At 38.9% G+C, this 19931-nt stretch overlaps 1 protein-coding gene across 18 annotated transcripts in view; it reads left to right on the top strand.

The window, feature by feature from the left end:
- The window catches only part of LOC109481816 (liprin-alpha-1-like), a 41320-nt gene that overhangs the window by 3360 nt on the left and 18029 nt on the right, over positions 1–19931 (top strand). For 12 of the 18 annotated variants that reach the window (XM_019784412.1, XM_019784407.1, XM_019784419.1 and 9 more), the window contains exons 2-16: positions 9217–9318; positions 9979–10143; positions 11258–11332; positions 12658–12783; positions 13135–13356; positions 13760–13918; positions 14316–14438; positions 14954–14974; positions 16514–16531; positions 17128–17211; positions 17696–17827; positions 18435–18497; positions 18754–18807; positions 18966–19000; positions 19485–19605. In XM_019784412.1, the coding sequence (XP_019639971.1) occupies positions 9217–9318; positions 9979–10143; positions 11258–11332; positions 12658–12783; positions 13135–13356; positions 13760–13918; positions 14316–14438; positions 14954–14974; positions 16514–16531; positions 17128–17211; positions 17696–17827; positions 18435–18497; positions 18754–18807; positions 18966–19000; positions 19485–19605 (1500 nt within the window). The remainder of the gene's footprint in view (positions 1–9216; positions 9319–9978; positions 10144–11257; positions 11333–12657; positions 12784–13134; positions 13357–13759; positions 13919–14315; positions 14439–14953; positions 14975–16513; positions 16532–17127; positions 17212–17695; positions 17828–18434; positions 18498–18753; positions 18808–18965; positions 19001–19484; positions 19606–19931) is intronic. The other 6 variants (XM_019784420.1, XM_019784422.1, XM_019784421.1 and 3 more) reach the window with 3 other exon arrangements.

Raw genomic sequence — 19931 nt, 5'->3', positions numbered from 1 at the left:
TAAAGATAACAATCACTCTTATCATATCCCATAAAAACTACATGTACATACTTCTCCCATGAAATGATTGGTGTCGCCCAGAGAGTATTTTTAGTACTTGAATTGTCAAACAAATGGAATACCTGAATGAGGTAAATGAAGAGTTATAATAGCCATTGTGTATTGCCTAGCAGTTTACGCAAAGTTACCAAGCAACTTCAGGGCTTGAATTTGAAAATTTTTTTTCCGCATACCTGCACTGGTGCAGGTAAAAGTGAAAATTACCTGCACCAGACAAATTCTAACTGAACCATACTGAATTTAGCAAGTATGGATCATACTATAACTGTTCAGAAACCATTGTCAACAGTTTTTGTCATTATTTCTTAAATAGAGTTATACTTCATTGGTGGTAACAGCCAATGCAGCAAATGAAAATCCACCTTTAAATCCAGAACAATAACAGTGACATTGAAGGTTAGGTGCAGGTAGATATCAAATGAATCGTTATTTAAATTAATAACATTATATCCTGCATATCAGTGTTTCCGCCAGACTGCAGCTGAGAGGCCGTCCAGTTAGGAAGGGCCGGGTCGCGAAAATTAATTAACTTAGGGAACACGTCGCGAAAATTAACTGAGGGGGCGGGGCATTTGTTTACACTTGTTTACAAGTTGAAACTGTCCACAAGCATTCCACATTTTTTTTTGTATTGACATAAAAACACTGTTACAGATGGGAAACGTATCGTCAGGAAATTATAGTTGCAAAACTCTGCTGCAAAACTCCAAACATCGGCATCATAACCTCCGGTAGCGCCCGCTTTTAATTCTATGAGCCTTGCTTCGTTCGAACTCGTACTTCTTCCGTATATTTCCGCTACGAATTACTCGTTAATATCAAGACAAAAATACATCAAAACATGTAAAGAAACGTCATCTTATCTCTCATACACGAGACAAATTTTGAAAAATAATTGGCTGTATCGTAGCTTTCATTGCTGTTTCATTCAACAAAAATGCTCCTTGATTGTAAAATGATCACTCATCTGTTGTCTCCAGTACAGTGTCAAATGGTAGCGTGATCGTAGCGTGCGAAAAATCGGCGTTAAAAGTCAGAAAATCGCCGGAAAAATAAACTTGCAGCACACATTCTTAACCTCGCCGGAGAAGGAAATACGCGCCATTTTGTCATTAATATGTAAGTAGCAGCGTAAACTCTACGCTGATTGGTTGACCTCATATGACCTGCGCTCTGATTGGATAGAGCCATTTTTGCCGGCATAGCTGTAGAATTTGTTTGTTGGCGAAGAGAGTTACACTACGTTACTTTCTACGGTGTTTCTACCGCTAATTAGTAACATTCCATTAAGAAATTCATTATGAAGAATTTTGGAAATGTATGCATCCATATGCCGATTTGTGGTGCCTTTCGCGTATTCAAGCAAGCCGGAAGTGTTAGCGAACCGCGGCGTGGATAGCGAACTGCGGCGTGGATTTTCATGCAACCCGCCCGCTACAAGACCATCAAAAACGAAAACGTGACTCCCAAAGGAGAATTTTCACATCCGAAATGATTCTGTTCGAGGAAAAATGTTTGTGGATACATTTTACCGGATGGAGACTTGAAAAACGGGTTTTAATGAGATTAACGTATGCGAAAGGCGCCGACATCAATTGTTCGTCAGCATGATAACAATAGCAAAACAAACAACGTGTGTCTTTCTTGCCTTGGACGGCGTCCTCGTCTACAGCAACAAAACAAAGACTGTCAATTTCTCTGATTTTTCCGAGTCTCGAGATTTTTTAAGAGGACGGCCTCTGTCCGAGTTCAGGCCGTCCAAAACGACACCAGGCCGTCATATGACGGGTGGACGGCCCTCTGGCGGAAACACTGCTGCATATACTCAGTACATGGACCAGTGCAGGTTAGGTGCAGGTAGACATCAGAAATACCTGCACTGCTCCAGTTTTACCTGCACCAAACTGCATATGCCCAGTACATGGACCAGTGCCGGTTAGGTGCAGGTAGACATCAGAAATACCTGCACAGCTCTAATTTTACCTGTAGTTGCAGGTAATATTTCCAGCCCTGACATTTTCATTCCCATTTCTAACACAGACACAAGTTGTATAATGACCATTAGTGAGTCATCTTGTATAATCATAGGTGTGTTAAGGAGGATTTTACACCTGAGCCCTCGTGCTATCTTATCTGTCATATGGATGAAGTTCTTAAGTGTTCTGTATATCTGTGTGCCACACCTTGAAAAGGTGGGTGTTGCATCTTCCGTATCTGTGTCAAGTTCCCTTCCAAATGACACTGGATATCTTTCTCCAGGCAAAATTGGAGAGTGACTTCCTGTTTGAGGTTTTATCTTGTCAATATTGGGTTCAAGAGTTGGCAGTTGTTGCCAATTTTGTGGGGGAAAAATATAGAAAAAAAATCATGTTCTTGGACGGTTGATTGTAGGTTGTTTGAAGTAAAGAAGCTGACTGCTAGTGTCACTAATAGTAACATGGTAGTTACCATTGTTTTTCCCATTTTTTAAAACATCTGCCAGTTGTATCATGCATAATATGTAAGAGTTGTTTAGAGTGTTTTACTGGATAAAAGAATATTCTGTACCATTACTGGGTCTCTTTGTGATCGGGAGTGAACCTAAGCATGAATTTTTGATAACCGAAAATTGTAGTGTTCATTCATGGAGAATTGGCCGCACTCTTGTATTTTGTACCGCGGCGATGTCAATTCAAAATGGAGTCAATGCAATTTATAACTGACATTGACCTTATTTGGGATATCAGTTGTCAGGGAGGGTTCAAAGGTTCAATGCATTTTCCAGGGAAAGTCATTTTTGTGACCAGTGGAGGTATATAATATGAACATTATTGTATAGTTTCAGAAAATGTTAATTTATAACATTTCATCCAGAGCCATCTGGGCTAATTGTGAACTTAAATGACACAGTGTTGCCAATTAAGTAGACTAGTATATTAGATATCATCCAACTACATTGTTCTTTTCTCAGTCTCGAACAATGCAAACAAACTAATACACTTTACAACCAAAGAAAAGATTGTCGCTATTTGTCAAGCCCCCATTGTATCTATGGTCCCACAGTCAAGTGGTTCCAAGCCAGTAGTCAAATTTACACACCAAATATTATGACCTAGAAACACCATAAACAAATTAATGTCTTATTTATCCAACAGCACACACACAGGATATTACTGATTGCTATCAGAACTGTTAGAAAGAGTGTATGCTTAAGTTCTGGTAAACAAGGAAAAGAAGGATGTCCTTACTCATTTTCCAAATGTGATCCCTTGTATATAGCATATAGGAATTCCTTTTTAATTACATTTTCACAACAAAAAATGAAGCGGTCAGATCAAATTTGCATATGTCAAAATGCAGAAATGACATAAATTTTCCTGCCAATTTTTAAATGATAGAAGAACTTTATTGCACGACAATTGCACATGGTACAATGTATGGCAAACTACATAAAGAGAGTAACAAACAATAAAATAAATGTTGGCTAAGACCTAATGTTGAATAAAACCTAACATATCTTATTCTTAATTATTCAAACAATAAGGGCTAGCACAAGTCTTTGATAAAGTGTTACAATCGACTGGGCTAATCACAAGTTTCGGTATTTTTTCTGATATAAAAAAGGATTCTGTGCTAGTAGGAAAACTGGAGACCTCAAAGAATCTGGTTATGGATGGATGCTGCAAGTTTGCATTGTTACGATAACCCAAGCAGACCCGGGCACATTTCTGACTTATCAGGTTCCCCCATACAAGCAACACCAAGGTTAGGTCCAGGACCGGGGAACGTGCCTGTTAACTGATGGCCAGAACTAAACAGTAACCCTTCATAATCGCTTCTGTCAATAAACAAAACACTTTGTACGGCAGTTTTCATACTAAGGATCTACGGTGTATAATTTTGATGGTTTCCATCCTATTTCCAAGATGTGCTGCCGGAAGTGATACATGTACTTTGTATAGGAAGTGAAAAGTACAGTTGACAAAATATATGATCTTCAGCCATTTTTGAAATGATGATGATGGATTTTATTGTTGTTTGATTCATTTTATGAAATTAAGACTGCATATTTTATAACCAAAATTATTATAATGACACCTTGCATATTTTAGCACCTTCAAGTTCAACATATTGTAGGGCAGCAGTTGGTTTTTGCAATTAGCCCTCGAAGACAGCGAAATGAAAATTTTAGTCAGTGCCCATAGTGAAAAATGTTTTTTTTTTTACCTCTTTCCAAGTTCAACCACAATCAAGGAATATACAAAAGAGCCATGACATTTTTCTCAGCTGAGGTAGCTTTTAAGCGTCACATTTGAATTAGTTACAGGGATAGGCATGAAGGAGAGGTTAAGTGAAAAAACATGCAAAGTGTGATAGTTTTTTTCGAAGAAGTCATGCTCAAGTGTGTTTAAGGTTAGGAAGTACCAGTAGCAAAAGTTCCAAGCTCTCTAGTGCCTGCCTTCGCTCATGTGTCAAACACTGTAACAACTTCAGACACTCTCGGTTAAAACCTGAAGGTTCACAGGCTGGCATACAGGAAGTTTACCGTGTTTCTTATCACTTGTTTTCATACAAAAGTTAGCCTTTTACTGTAGAAAAGCTAATACTACAGCATCTGGAAATATAGAATATGCTATTTACATGGTACGGCAGCTGGTATAGCTCCAACACAAGGAACTAGACTCATAAATTTTGAATAGCACCTTGGCCTTTAGAGCACTGACACTACTGCTTAGGACTCCAACCGTGAACAGAAAAACAGATGAACTTTCATACTAGTTATAAACAGTGCTGTTGTATAGGAAGATTTTGTATGGTTAGATGATAGAAAATATTAATTTAAAAATTCCATACTCTGCAAAAATGACTTTTTTTAACCCTCTCAATCTCACAGAGATCAAAAGTTGAAAGCTTGCGTCATGTGTTTCTAGCTTTGGCGTGAATATGGTATTAGGTAACGTTTGAGTCATTGCAGTGATTGACCTTCGTTAAATCTACCACATACTTGTCTACTAGTTTGAGGGTTAGTGTCGGACCTCGTGTAGGTTTGAAATGTCATTCCATAAGGACGTGTGACTGGTCATATCAGACATAGGGCACATAGATAAACATACGGTAGCATCCTTGTGGTATTGGGTAACACTAACATGTGTCTCTCTGTTCAGTCCTTGAGTTGTGATGCTCTTGTATCTTTTTTTCACAGTAAGGCCACACCAAGTTAATTTCTTGGTTAACAGATTCGCCCGCTTCATTTTTTTCTGATTTGCAAAAAAAAAATTCATCTGTGTTTCCTGTTTCCTGACCGACCCCAGAAAAATCTACTGACCCTAGCCTGTTTTTTGTATGGACCCCTGCAAGGGACATAAGTTTTTTTCAAGCTGATCAAGTTCAACCTTTTCTGTCTCCAATTTTAGCTAGTCTCCATGATCTGACACCTGAGCAATGAAACATTGTACATTCGGTTTTCCAACATTGTCATTGAAAGGAAGTGTCCTCGTACAACTTTTACTTTGTTAAACTGTACTTCTATAAGTTTGATCGCTAGAGATCGCCAAAGTCTAAAAAAAAAACGAAGAAAAAAGATAATCTCTGCCTATAGTATAGACCCTAATTTTTTTCAGGACTGAAACAGGAAACACAACTTTTTTTTTCCTAGGCCTAAACACATGGTAGCATCCTCATGGTATTGGGTAACACTGACTTGTGTCCCTTTGTTCAATCCATGATTTGTGACGCTCTTGGTTTGAGGATCTTTTTTCACAATAATTTGCAAATGAAATATATACCAACAGCTGTGTATTTACTCTTCTTAACTAGGTTAATGGACCTTTTCCCAAAAGTATTTTACTGTATTATTGTTACACCTACTCGTATTTATACATTGTTGATTCCTGGATGTTACAAATTGCAAAGCGTCAGTTGATTTTGCTGAAGCCCAACCTAGTACATTGTTGTGGAAATGAAGTGTTTATGTAAATGAGGTCATTTTTGGTAAATAGGTTCAAATTAGTACAATGCTATTATAACAGTTCCATTGTTATGTGAATGCTAATACATTCATGGCCCTATAGTCTATACATGATGCCACTGATATTTTCTACAAAGTGCTTTCTTTCCAAAAGTAAAGGTCTTGGTGGTGAAATTTCTTTTATATATATTCCCAACTGAATAAACAGTGCACTACATACTAGTCTATATACTTGTATATGTTACAATGTATACTGTATATATGTTACAAAAGTGTTGTCATAGGGCCAGTTGAGAAAACAGTATTTTGGCACGAGTAATATAGTTTACACACAAGTGGAAGACAATGCTGTCTACTGGATTAGTGTCTCAGACATAAGAATTTATTGTGAGTACAAGAAGTGACATCTATACACCAAGTAATGCTGTGTACTCTGTTAAAACTACAAATATCTTCATTTTCATCTGCTAAAAACAACACCGCAGAAATATTGTTTAGGTGTTCTTCTTTTCAATCTCTACCTACGGACTCTAAATTGTTTCAGAACTGAAACAGGAAACACCACAGTTTTTTTTGCCAGGCCTTACAAGTGACTCCAGATGCAAGGTTCAATAGAAAACATGCAGGGGTACATACCTATAGATACAGCTGACATGCTGGCAGCGACAGTGACGTTATAGCTGGCACCTTATCTCAAACACAGACCCAGTAGTTTGTTGACTCTAGCAGTTCATATCTCAACCCCCAGCGTGTACCCGAAGTGTGCCCAATAATGGGGAACTGAGGTTTCGGCTGAGTTTGAAATGCTTCGCTTTACATAAACTTTGTCTGAACTCGGAGGACAAGAGTCAAGTAGTGGTGTATTGTATGACATCTGTGGGCACTGAGCTTACAGTTAGATACTGGATCTTTAAATGTTGTTAGTGCAGATTTGTAGGGGGGCTTTTCGGCCCATATTAGTAGAATTTATACATTCTCAGCTCATTTGCTTTAGAGTTTGGTTCCAAGTACATTCTCGACTTTATAACTTCCAGCAAAGAGCTTTTGAAATAATTCACAAGTCTAACAAAAACTGATCATTTATATATATATATATATAGGTAATTTTTTCTTCTAATCTTATACAAACATTTTGAAGCTGGTGTGTTACGCCGAAAGGCGGTTATACCGGCTATACAGATACAGATACAGATACAGAAACACATCAAACATTAGGAGTTATGAAATGAAAAGTGGTAGAATTTTTAATATCTACCATAGCAGAAAGCTGTCAAGTTCATGTGTCCTATTTTTTAATTTCTAGAATATGACATGGGATTAGGCCACCTTACTCCTTTCATTGTGACTTTGCATGTCTTGACACAATTAGAAACAGAAATGTAATTTCAAAATAATACCTTTATTTTGAATTGCAAAGTATCCTTATAAAAATTGCCTTTATGACAGTAAAACTTGAGATTTAAGAAAATGATTTGCCAAACATTAAGAGACGAGTGTTAAATATAATGCGTGCCTTCATGTCTGAATGTAACAGGAACATGCTTATAATTACACACTGGGTTAGTGGAACAATATGCTATTGTCAAACCAGAAAAGGGGAGTTCTATATTTAGCCCTGCTTTTCCCCTTTCGTGACTTTCATAAAAGTTAATTGCCACATATTTGTTCCCCAGATGAGGTCCAAAGATTGGACAAATTTCAAATATGCTTTTGTGATGTAGTAATACAGTAGTAATAGTTTATACTTCATGTAATTGCTGGTAATTGTAATACTCATTAGAAAACATGCTGTTGTGCAATGGCAATTTTTCTTGACTCTTCAACCTACATCTGATTCTATGTTGAAACTATAATTTATTTGTTACATCTATCTGAAGCTTTGCTCAATGGTGGCGAACATTTGAATGTTTAGATATTTTTTTACCATGATAATTAATGCATAAGTTGTGCAAATTTTTCCGAAGAAAATTTTGATATGTCATGGTAGAGCATGCAGGCAATTTTCAAGAATTTTACTCCAAACAAGACCCCTGGGCTCCCCTTCAGAAATCTACCAGATAAAATAAAGGCAGAGGTTTCTTGTTAAAATCCTTCCCTGGGAAGGGCAGTCTCCTGGCATGGCAGGTTAGACACAAGTAGAAACACCTGGGAGATTTCCATGTGTTTTATGTTATTCTTCTGAACTGGTAATCACTTTGATGGGCCAGCTAGATGAAAGATGAAAACAAGAGATCACAAAGGGCAGAAACAGAGAAACTGAGATGTGTGATGGAGGAATCCTGGGCTTGGAAAAAAGGAATCCTCCTTCTGATCATTATGATGATGTCAGGGTTCAGTCATGCCCCCCTAGCTGCTCAGCAGAAGTACCTGATGAGCTGCCATCTGGCATGCCCCTATGTCTCTATTTACCTGAGCATAGGTTGAGTAGTCATAAGGAATGGGATGAAAACTAACATACGTACAGGGTTTCATGATTTGTTTAGCAAAGAAAAGGTATTTCAATAATGTTGCTAGGAATGTATAAGGTATAATTTGGTAGATATTTAGAATATAAAGCTAGGATTACAAGGTAACACATACCATATTGATCATGCACTTGTGTGGGTGTGGCATCCTTTCATCATTTTTTCTCTCCATTTTTTTGCACCTCCAGGAGAGTTCACATCTGGTATGTCCACACCGTAAATAAATGTTGTGGATAATTGTTCTTGTCACTATTCTTGTGAATACTGAAATACCTTTCCCCCAAGAGTTTTGTGTTGGCATGGTACATTGTACTTTGGTAGTTACCGCTGGAGCTTGTCCAAATGTCGAAGCTCCCAGTAAAGTAGGCAATTGATTATGACACCTTTGGCTTTTAACACCCAATTCTTCTAATTAATTAGGTATTTGTTGTCATTTTTGGCTGGCATGCCAGGATGGTAGGAAAAACCTATGTGTGTGTGTGTGTTTCCATTCTGTAAGCTGTCACACAGAAAACTGTTTAAGCTCTGGCAAACTTCCAATGCCAAACTCAAAATGAACTTTCTGGCAGACATACATTCAGACTTGCCACTTTTTTCTGGCATGGTCACATGTAGTTCCCTTCACGATGTGCCAAGTTATCAATCAGTTTGAGATTATTACGATTCCTACCTGTCTTCAGCATTCTTTACTGTCGAGGTTATGTTTTGGTGAGAGCGTTTCTCACTTTACATGTTTCTCTCCAGGAATTTGCTGCACTGACGAAGGAGCTGAACATGTGTCGTGAGCATCTATTGGAGAGGGAGGAAGAGATCTCCGAACTCAAGGCCGAGCGCAACAACACCAGGGTTTGTCTGAACTACATATTAATTAATGTCCCAGCAGATAGTATGGTCCAGAATATGATGAACATGTCCTGAAAGTGTTACCAATATCTACTTTATAGGCTGTGTCATAGATTACTAGTATCGTTCTTGCAGTGTACATGATCGTAGTTATGTGTCAACTTTGCATTGACATATGTATTGTATTAGTAGTCCAGTCTAGTTAAGTCAAACAACCAATAATTTTTGAGTCAAACCATTTCTAATATATTTGTAACCTCCATGGCCAGCAAAATTTATCTGTCGGGTTACTGCTTACACATATCCGGTACTTTGAAACCTAGTGTATTTAAAAGCTCTCTAGTGCAGCACCCTCAGGTATATACAGTAATATGTGCAAGAGTGCATCATACTGATGGACATTGCATTGGAGATGCATTTTTTTCAGAGGGAATCATGTTAGTAGACTTCCTGTTGATTATGTTTACTGAAGGACAACATATTGTTTTTCCTACACTTTATCATGTTGTAATTTTGTAGCAGGAGGGATTTAAACTGTATGAGCAGACCATATGCAATGGTAAACATTATGCATTCGCTTTGCAAATGTTACCTTTCTAGTGAAGTTCTATATTATGTTAGTCAAAACAGAAAATTTACTTTTTTCTACTTTCTTCTGTACAGTTACTACTAGAGCACCTGGAGTGCCTTGTGTCTCGCCACGAACGTTCCCTGCGGATGACGGTGGTCAAGCGGCAATCCCAGAATCCCGCAGGGGTGTCCAGTGAGGTAGAGGTTCTCAAAGCTCTGAAGTCACTCTTCGAGCATCATAAAGCTCTGGATGAAAAAGTAAGTCAGTGTTCGAAATACCTGTCTGCAGTCTGCAATCTGCAGATAGATTTCAAAGATTGCAGAAGAAAAATTTATACAATCTGCAATTTTGCAGCAGGAAAAATTGGCACTTGGGATTTGGCGCTCTTGGCCCCAAGGACAGACAACACTTAAGCTCCTGTTCTGAAACAACAGGAGCTTCTTCACTAATTTACATCAACTTTGTCTTGACTTGTCTATCTTTTGTTTCCTTTTGGACTTCCAAAAATTTGTCTTCACTAATTTGCATATCAATCAATAGTTCATGCTTATAAACCTGCAAGATTGTAGTATAGAGGCTTGTGTATTTGCAGAAAGTATTTCCAAATTGCAGAACAAAATTTTGACTCTTCTGCAATATTGCAGAACACCGGAATGGAAAGGTTGCTGCTAATTATCCCAAAACAAGGCCTAGGAAAAAAATGTTGTGTTTCCTGTTTCAGGAAGAACAGAAAAAACTGCAGACCCTGGCCTTTTTTTTGTGTGTGTGGACCCCTGCAAGGAACATGAATTTTTCAAGCTGATCAACCTTTTCTTTCTCCATGATCTGACACCTGAGTGATGTACAATTAGTTTTCCAACATTGACATTGAAAATAGAAGTGTGCTTATGCTTTGGTGCTTGTGTAAGTTGGATCTCTAGAGGTTGCAAAAGTCTAAAAAAAGAAGAAGAAAAGGACTGAAACAGGGAATAAAACTTTTTTTCCTAGGCGTAATCAATTAATCAAACTTTATTGCACAACATGTGTAACAGGTACAATGTATAGCAAGTTCTTATAAGTATTAATGTAGAAGGCAAGTCGATATCTGCCTTATTGTACCGTAAAGCAAGTTGAGATTGACAAACAGGCTATCCTTCCTTAGATTGACCTGGTGGAATTTGCATTGAGTTCATCATGTTTGTAGAACTGGACTTTTTTAATGTATTAAAATTTCTACTTACAGCATATCCTTGTAGTGGGTAATCGTGATTCTTCACTCATACATTCGGTCTGTTAAGCTACTACTGGAAAATCTGTGTGTGTTTCTTGCAAAAGTATCTGTTGTTTCCTACAAGTACTGATCTAAATTTCACAATGTCTGTTCTTCCAAAGGTACGAGAAAGACTTAGAGTAGCACTAGAAAGAGTAGCAGCACTAGAAGAGGAGGTGGCCAACAAAAATTCTGAGGTTTGTATCCTTGCATTTTAAATCTGTATACTTGATAAGGCTGGGCTTCTACTCATTCTTAACCTTCAGCATGCTGAAGTAGCAAATTGTTTACCAAGTCTCTATTGGTTATGGGGCTAAGCAGCAGGGAGAAGGTAAACTTGGCAATCTAAAAAGTAAAATGTTATGTGAGACGTTCTTATTTAGCCCCATAAAGGGGTGAAGAGTTAGCAGTGTTGTACTTGGAACACTTCCCAAGGCCAGTGCTCTATCCACAGTGTTAACGTTTTAACCAGTGTAAACTTCCGTTACAACCTCTGAACTTCATGCTTGTTAAACTGTTTAAACAACTCAGGACTGTTGATAATTTAGACTGGGGTGTACAGTGTATACTGTAAGGTTAAGCACTGGAGATTGGCGTGTACCAGTGCTAGTTGCCAAATTAGTGCACAAAGGCTTAAGGTTAATATAATAAGGCCACCGATGCTCTGTGGGTGTCCTTACATTTTTGACTGGCTGTGAAAACAAAAAACAAAGCCTACGACTCATTCCACCAAGTTTGCTCAGGTATTACTTTGATCAGTGACCAGACAGTGATGCTCAGAAGAAGAAATTTGAATACTCTTTGTTTGTGTCTGTCTATGTCTACTCTTATAACTGAGGAAAGTATAGTTATTTAGAACTAGAAGAGGAAGCCAGTTATCTTCGGATTTCTTTGGTCTTTTTGTGTTGTGAAACTAGTATGTTTGGTATTTCTTTAGACCAAACATTTAAACATCACTCCCAGTGTTGTCATAACTTGTGAGTTCCATCCACAGACTCAACAAACAGCTACTGGAAATAAAGTGCAAGAAATCTTTCATCGTAAAAGTGTTACAATGTGTACAAAAGTCACAAACATGGGTCAAACCAGAAGTTTACTTTTAGAACTGTGGTATGCCAGGTTTAGTATGGATAAGGTGTAAGTTATAGAAAGGGTTGCCTATCTGCGAGCATGCTCTCTCAATTTTACTCTTCTGTCTCTTCTTATGACATAGTTAATGAAAACAAAATGGTAAAATTTCTATCTTTACAGTCTCCAAAGTCTAACGCTGTAAAAGATGGGAATTTGAAACGGAAAGCAAATTTTACCTCTTTCTTCTAACCCTGTCTTATATATCTTTTTCCATACAAACATACATTACATACTCATATATACATACTTGCATTCCGATACAAATGTCGGTTGTAATGGTTAAAATATATGAGAAAAACATATATTTTTACTGCTGGACACCAGTAACTAGTGAAACAAAGGACCATACCTGGTTGGGAATAAAACCAGTGTCCTTTGGTTCCTTTCCCAGCTTGATGGGCTACGTGGGCAGAAAATGGTGGAGAAGGGCGGCGAGGAAGGGGATAGTACTGTCGAGAAGATGGAGGACGGAGAGCAAACACAGGAGGCGCCCAGAACCAATAGTTTACCTGGAAAGGTAACTCACAAAGTAGGCAGTGGTGTAAAACAGGGTACAGTCACATAGTGGGATCTCACATATATCACAGCCACCCCATCCCTATATCTTGTTATCTTTTGAGTTGTTGCGTTCCTTCAATTTCTTTGCATGGCAGTTCTCCGTTTATTTTGACGATACGCGGTTATACACCGTTAGCCTCTACGTTGCTTATCGTTTTGCAATCTCTAGTTATTTTTTTGCAACCTATCCGGCATAGGCAACAGTGTGGGAGTGTTTTTATATATAGTATGTGGAAGCGTAGAAGTTGCCTGTTTGGAAAGTTCTAGCTTTTTTAATTTTTGCCTTGTTTCTTTGTTTCTTTCCTTATAGCGTCTGTCAAATGGGTCAATAGATCCAGACGATCACGTGAGCCGTGTTGTCGAACTCCAGGACACGCTGGAGAAGCAGAACGCGGACCTGAAGGCGGCGCGGGACCGCGTGAGCGAGCTGGCGGGACAGATCGGCGGGCTGGAGGACAGCCTGCAGCAGGCCCAGCGAGACCTGGTCAAGTCCTCCGAGTCGGCCGCCAAGCAGCAGAGAGACTTGCGAGAAGTAAGTTCTGTTTCTCTTTCTCTAAGGCCACACTGACTTAGTTTTATGGATGACATCCTCTGAAGACCCCCAAACTTCATGTAGTGCGCACAGGCGAATAAAAAAGAAATTCCAGAAAAAAACTTGCTGGTAAACCATGGGAATACAAAGCTGGACTGTGAATTTGTGGTAGTTCATAGCGACTTTTACAACAAACAACACATGCTGGCATTTTGCGGCATTTATGAGTAACCTAGTGGAACGCTTAAAAGTTCTGAGTGGTGGAACTAGTTGGGTGAGTTCTGCGGAGCAATGACCATTAAAATATCTGTAAAAGAGGGATAAGTAGGCAACATTTCATCTATGGGAAAGGGGATCTGAGTGACCTGGTACTGAGGGACCACTGTTTGTATTTCATCGTCAGGCCATGGCACAGAAGGAGGACATGGAGGAGAGAATCACGACGCTGGAGAAGCGATACCTCAGCGTGCAACGGGAAGCCACGTCCCTGCACGACCTCAACGACAAGCTGGAGACGGAGCTGGCCAACAAGGACTCGGCGCTCAAGCAGTCCGAGGACAAGGTGGGTTCTTCGGATAAGATAAAATAAGACTAGAAATGTTTACCTTCACATGTTCTCAAACTACTGCTCTGTTTATTCTTAACTCAAAAACATACACTTGTAAGTTGCATGTATATCGTGACAGGAATCTCCAGCTCTGTCTTGCTGCATAATGTAACCCAACACCATAGGCTTCAGCACCAGTTACCATGGTGACAGACTTCTGGTCCTGGCCATTGACCTTATGTGTTTGGAAAAGAAGAAGAAGAAACTGAGCAAAAACACTATGTTTTCCATCTACCTTTCTTCAGAGGCATTTAAAATCATGGATAGTTAATCTTCATCATCATATTGTACATACTACATGTAATTGATTATACCATGACATACATTTATCGTTTTCTTTTCTCTTTGCCAGGTGCACCAGCTGCAGGAGCGCCTGGAGCTGGCCGAGCAGCAGCTGTCTCAGCTGTCCCGCCGCGCTGACCAGCTCCCAGGTGTGGAGGCGGAGCTTGCCAAGCGGGATGCAGCCCTCACACAGGTAGGGTGCACATCAGTCCCCCTAGCAACTTGTACTGAAACTGCAGGTGCAGAATTTTTCATGCATTATTGTTTCTTGAAGGCCATTCCACACAAAAGAGAGTCACAGCCTATATACAGTGCATAGTTGAGTAACTGTGAAAGTAGGACAAAGGTTTAGCTTGTTCAGTGTTATTCCCATATTTTATGTGGAGTGGATTGACTGCAATCTCCCAGAGTAACTTGTACCAGCGTTGACACTGATATTCAATTACATTTGAGTAATGGATCTTAGTGTATGCCACCCTGTTTGGTGTGTTACACTGAATGTGTGAATGAGGTCAACTGTGTGTGCTAAGGAAAACAACTTTGAAAAAATAAATCTAGAATTATAGCAGTTGTAGAAGACTGCTGGAAAGCAACAGTTGATATTGTAAGGTTTCCCATGCTTAGTATGTATATAGCTTGCTTTCTGTAGTATGCCTTTTTTATGCACTCACCTCAATGACACCCCCTTTCCTTCCAACACTTTTTCAGATAACTTGGAGTCAAAAACAGGTAATTCTTGCCGTCAGTAGACGTGAGTTTGCAGAGAAGTGCAAAAGATACTGAACACCCCTATCTCTCAAATGGAAGAGTCCTGATATGGGAAAAGAAAAATATGTTTAGCAGTCATTTTACAGTATTAAAAAAAACAGAACAATTTAATTAAAGTTCCCCTTTTTTTGAGTGGGAAGTCCCGGTCTGACATTGACACAACTGAATGCTTGGACTGCTAGATTTCAGTGCGGGGGTTGTCAGTAGTCATTTGCACTACTTTGCAAATGCTGGTGTTGGGAAATTTAGTTGCTTTTAGCTGCACACAGCAAAGCTCAGGGTTCGAAATGTTATATTCCTGTTGTATTTGATTCAATATACCAAGCTAGTTCTCGTCAATTGCATTTCTGCGAGCTCAGAAATTTCTCTGTAGATCGCAGGTGTGTACTACTACTATTTCGAGCCCTGAATGTCCTGTGTTTTTTCATCCCATTCCCCCAAATAACAACACATTGGTCAGAGTTTTTAACAGGGAGAGGATGTCAGATGGTCATGTACTAATTCTGTTGTCTTCCCAGGATTCACGAACTAACTGCCATTTTACATTCCAGTTTCCCATACATGGTGTTTGCCCCGGTTTAGGCCACAACAATTTAATTTCTTGGTTAACGGATTCGCCTGCTTCATTTTTTTTCTGATTTGCAAAAAAAAATTCGGAATCAACTGCAAAGTCCTCATATTTTGCCCTGAACAGTTGAAAACAGTCATTTTCTTCCTAGTTGTTACAGTTACTCCATCTTTCAATGCAGTGGTATCATTAAAAGTTCAAAATTCATTGTTTAAATTTTGAATCAGCCTGGTGTGTTGACTTCATGGCTCCTATCGTGACATTTTGGGCCATAATAGGATGCCTAGGCCTGTTTTTTTTTTCGCCCACCCGCTCCATTTTTTTTCTAGAAAAATCCGTTAACCAAGAAATTAAATTGGTGTGGCCTTATGTACTGTGCTACATGGATAATCTAGGGGACACAATGTTTAACATCATCTTCAGGATAATCTGTATCATTTACAAAATTACCTTGGCAGTCATCTTCTAAAAAGACTTCTCTTCTCTTCATGGTGACACAAAAGTTCTGAGACAAGCAGTTTATTTTTTATTTTCCTCATTTTTTGTTGGATCATTGAAAAATATACCCTTTACGTTTGGAATACAATTGTTGTTTTTTTACTGGAGCTTCATATCATAACGTCATTCTGCTCTAATTGCAAACTTATCGACCATCTACGCACTTTTGTAAACAGCGACTTTGTTTACTTTACCCTAACTGTTGCTTAACTCATCAACAACCTGCTGATTTCATTAACCTACTAACCAACTTGCTTGCGAACGCATTTCCTTTACCCAGTGATTTCAATCCACTTACTAACATTATTATAATGTGTTGCTTCCTGTCAAGCAAGGCCCCCTTGGTCTGCAACAGGTTTGCCTGATGACTCTCTTAAAAAGAGTTCTCCTAACATGGACTTATCCTTGTTTTTTTTCTCTACTTTTTACTGTAGTACACGGGAACTACAATGGTATGAAGTCTCGTTCTCTCACTTTTGTGTCACTGGTGTTGTGGATCATGTGTGTAGTAGTGTCACTCAGAAGGGCTGTATGCAGTAACTCAGCTTGCAGTGTTGTTGTTTTCCTGTACTGTGGACGTGTTGACATTTTGCAGGCATATTTTTTAAGTTTTTCTCTCTGTACATGTACATTGTACATTGTACATGCAAAGTATATAATGTAATAGATGTTGTATATTCAAACTGTATAACAGCAAGTCATTGAAATGTTTCTTCAAAGTGATGTCCATAAATGTGCAAAATTTTAAATTTCATCGCAGAAGATACACACTTTATGTACACTTTTTTTTTCATAGAATTGACCCAAATCTCCTGAAATGAGTCGTGAAATTGACAATAAAAATTATTTCGGGGTTGTTGAAATATGTTGTTGTGGAAAGACATATTATGGAGAATATTTATATATATAATATTTGGAGAATATTTTGTTGCCTTGGTGTCACTGTGATCATCCTGCATGCACTGGACATGGTCACTGGACATTCCGGTTTTTAAGAGGAATGTTCTTTGTTTTTGCTGTGGAGTTCTGACATGATCTGTCCTCCCAGGCTGAAGAGCGTCATGGAACAGTAGCAGAGCGGCTGGCTCACTTGGAGGACCAGCTAGAGGAGACCACGCTGGAACTGACCAGGGTAGGTACAAGGGGGCCAAGAAGGGAGCCTTGGGGGACCCGCAACAAAGTTTGATTTTGATTTGCCCACATACATTTAGGTATAGGACCATGCCAATGTAGATAGTTGTTCCTGCAATACAGAAAAGTTGTGCAAGGGCACAGAGGAAAACGATTAGAGAAGAACATGAAATATGAAGCACGTTATGCTCATTAAGTAATAGAAGTTTTGATATGAACATGCTGTAACACACTGCTGTATAGGCTTTTCTTGTTCTATAGCTGAATTTTTGTTAAAAAATGTTTTGAGATTGGTATTGTCTTCTAGACATAGGTGAGCCTGAAAAGGTTAAAGCTGGTAAAGCAGTTCAACTCGAAGCATCAAGACTGAGATGAAGCATTATACATGTATTACTTCAGTAGCTGGTAGTCAGTAACTTTCAGCCAGATGCAATGTGGCCTTTCTTTTGGTCACATTTTAAACGTTATTTTCCTTTTTTTTCCAGGCACGCCAACGGGAGAAGATGAACGAGGAGCACAATGCGCGTTTGTCGGAGACAGTCGATAAGCTGTTGACAGAGTCCAACGAGCGTCTGCAACTTCACTTGAAAGAGAGGATGTCAGCCCTAGATGACAAGGTGAGGCAGAAGCTACATTTAGTGAGTTACAAAAGCAGATGTTGTTGAAGAGGTTCATCAGTCACATAGAATTAACAGAAAATTCTTCAATCAGTGACTGTATTTTGTAAGGTAAATTACGTACCTCCAAATTTTCGGTGTTGACTGGGAGCTGCCCAAGTCCTATTTACCACTACTCTGCAAGGAGGCGGGGGAGGCCAGAAGATCCCCACAAGTCTCGACCTAGTCTCGTGCTCTCGCGAGATGATGTTTTCACACACACACAAACACACACATACACACACACTATCCAGTTTAACGCCTGTTGTTCCCTGTGAAAGGGACTTGGATGTGCTTGCACTGTCACACTGAGGCTTGATGACAGCCGGCCATTTGCCTCTATCCTTTGGGTTCACACTGTGTGATGCAAGCTCAGAAAGCCGTACAAAGTAGAATACTAGGAATATGCAAAATGAAGGAAGAAAGATTGACTTAACATCGGAATTTTGAGAAAGAAAAAATAATTTTCACTGACACCTTGACAGTTGATCCTTCGGTGATTGATCCTTAAAAAGTGGTCTGTTGTTCGTAACTGTTCTGATAAATGTCTTATTTTTTTTCTTTACAGAATTCGTTAACTCAGGAATTAGAGTTTACTAGAAAGAGATTGGAAGAAACTCAACTAGAAAAGGTGAGTTCTCTTTGTTTGTTGTCATGTGGTGGAATGAAATGGGAAGTTTTGAACATACCGGTGCATAGTGATGTTCATCAGATATGTTCTTACCAAAATTCAACTAGGTCCTGGCAAATAAAAATTATTGTACATGAGCAATGCTGGGAATTTGTATTACACTAAGTAAAATCGTACCTTCCAAATGGACACCATCTTTCAATGTGAGATCTGGTGTGGAGAGTTCCTAGCTAAAACTTGTCTCTTTTCGTTTCAGGAAAAACTATTAGAAGAAATAGATAAAGTAAAGAATGATGGAGACTTTAGAAAGGTAAGTTACTCTCCTGCCTATTTTTACATAGTCTCTGCCTTTTAAAAAGAATGATTTGAAAGAGAACACTAGGAATTTCTGTCATGTAAGATATATAATAATAATGCGTCTGCAGAAACATATACGCTTAGACCTTGACTTTCTTTTCCCTTTTTCAGGCCCACAATGCTGGTAGAACCATGACTGATGGAAGGTACGTTTGTTAAGAAAACATTGCATAAAGCCTACGTTTTCACTGTAATTTGTTGCAGAAGTAGCTTTCAGTTGCTACAAATGATCACTGTTGCTACCCTCTGCGTCATTTTTTGGAGTGCCTGTAGAAGAGATTCATCATTCGATGATCAAGTAGAAAAATCTGATGCTTCTGCATCTGTATGGCTGACATAACCGCCCTATGGCGTAACACACCAGCTTCTGTATCAGTATAGCCGGTATAACTGCCCTTCAGCATAACACACCAGCTTTGCAGGCACGCGGCACTGAGGCAGCTGGCTATATCACACCAAGCAACATGTTACACGTAATCTTTTCACATCTAACTGTAAGCATTGTTTCAAGCTATTTAGTGATGATGTCCCTACTATACATGGTGGCATTGAATTCCACTCTACAATAATTGTAAGAAAAAAAAGTGTCATTTGTGACTAAGATGTTTGTTGTGTTTTTGTGTTCTGTAGAAGCCTTCCAGACTTAAGTGCAAGGTATCCTCTGAGTCCTAACATCGTGGTGGGTGGTCAGGACGGCAGCGGTGTGCCCCGCAGACCCACCCCAGGACGATACAGGGCTGACCCCAGTAGAGTGAGTATTGTCCAACATCTCTCAAATATCTTCTATGCTAAAAGATGTGTGGAAAGTTTACCTTCTGAAATCATGCAACACATCCTAAAACTTAACCAGCTGTACTCATCCCAAAACTTAACCTTTGAAAAACACCTAAAATTACTGAAATATTGACAAAACAAGGCTATGTACATGAAACAAAATTATAATATTCAATTCTATTTCATGTCTTTTTTCCCAACTTTTAAGCTTGAAACAGCAAAAAGGTTTTAAATAGTTTGCATATTTCACCCGCATACAAATTTCTCACCCATGAAAAAAAACAACAGACATATCTGTAACCA

Source organism: Branchiostoma belcheri, unplaced genomic scaffold (genome assembly GCF_001625305.1).
Source record: "Branchiostoma belcheri isolate BF01 breed outbred unplaced genomic scaffold, Haploidv18h27 scaffold58, whole genome shotgun sequence".
Taxonomy (NCBI): Eukaryota; Metazoa; Chordata; class Leptocardii; order Amphioxiformes; family Branchiostomatidae; genus Branchiostoma; species Branchiostoma belcheri.
The sequence above is the reverse complement of the archived record's forward strand: the minus strand, read 5'-3'. Positions and strand labels throughout refer to the sequence as shown.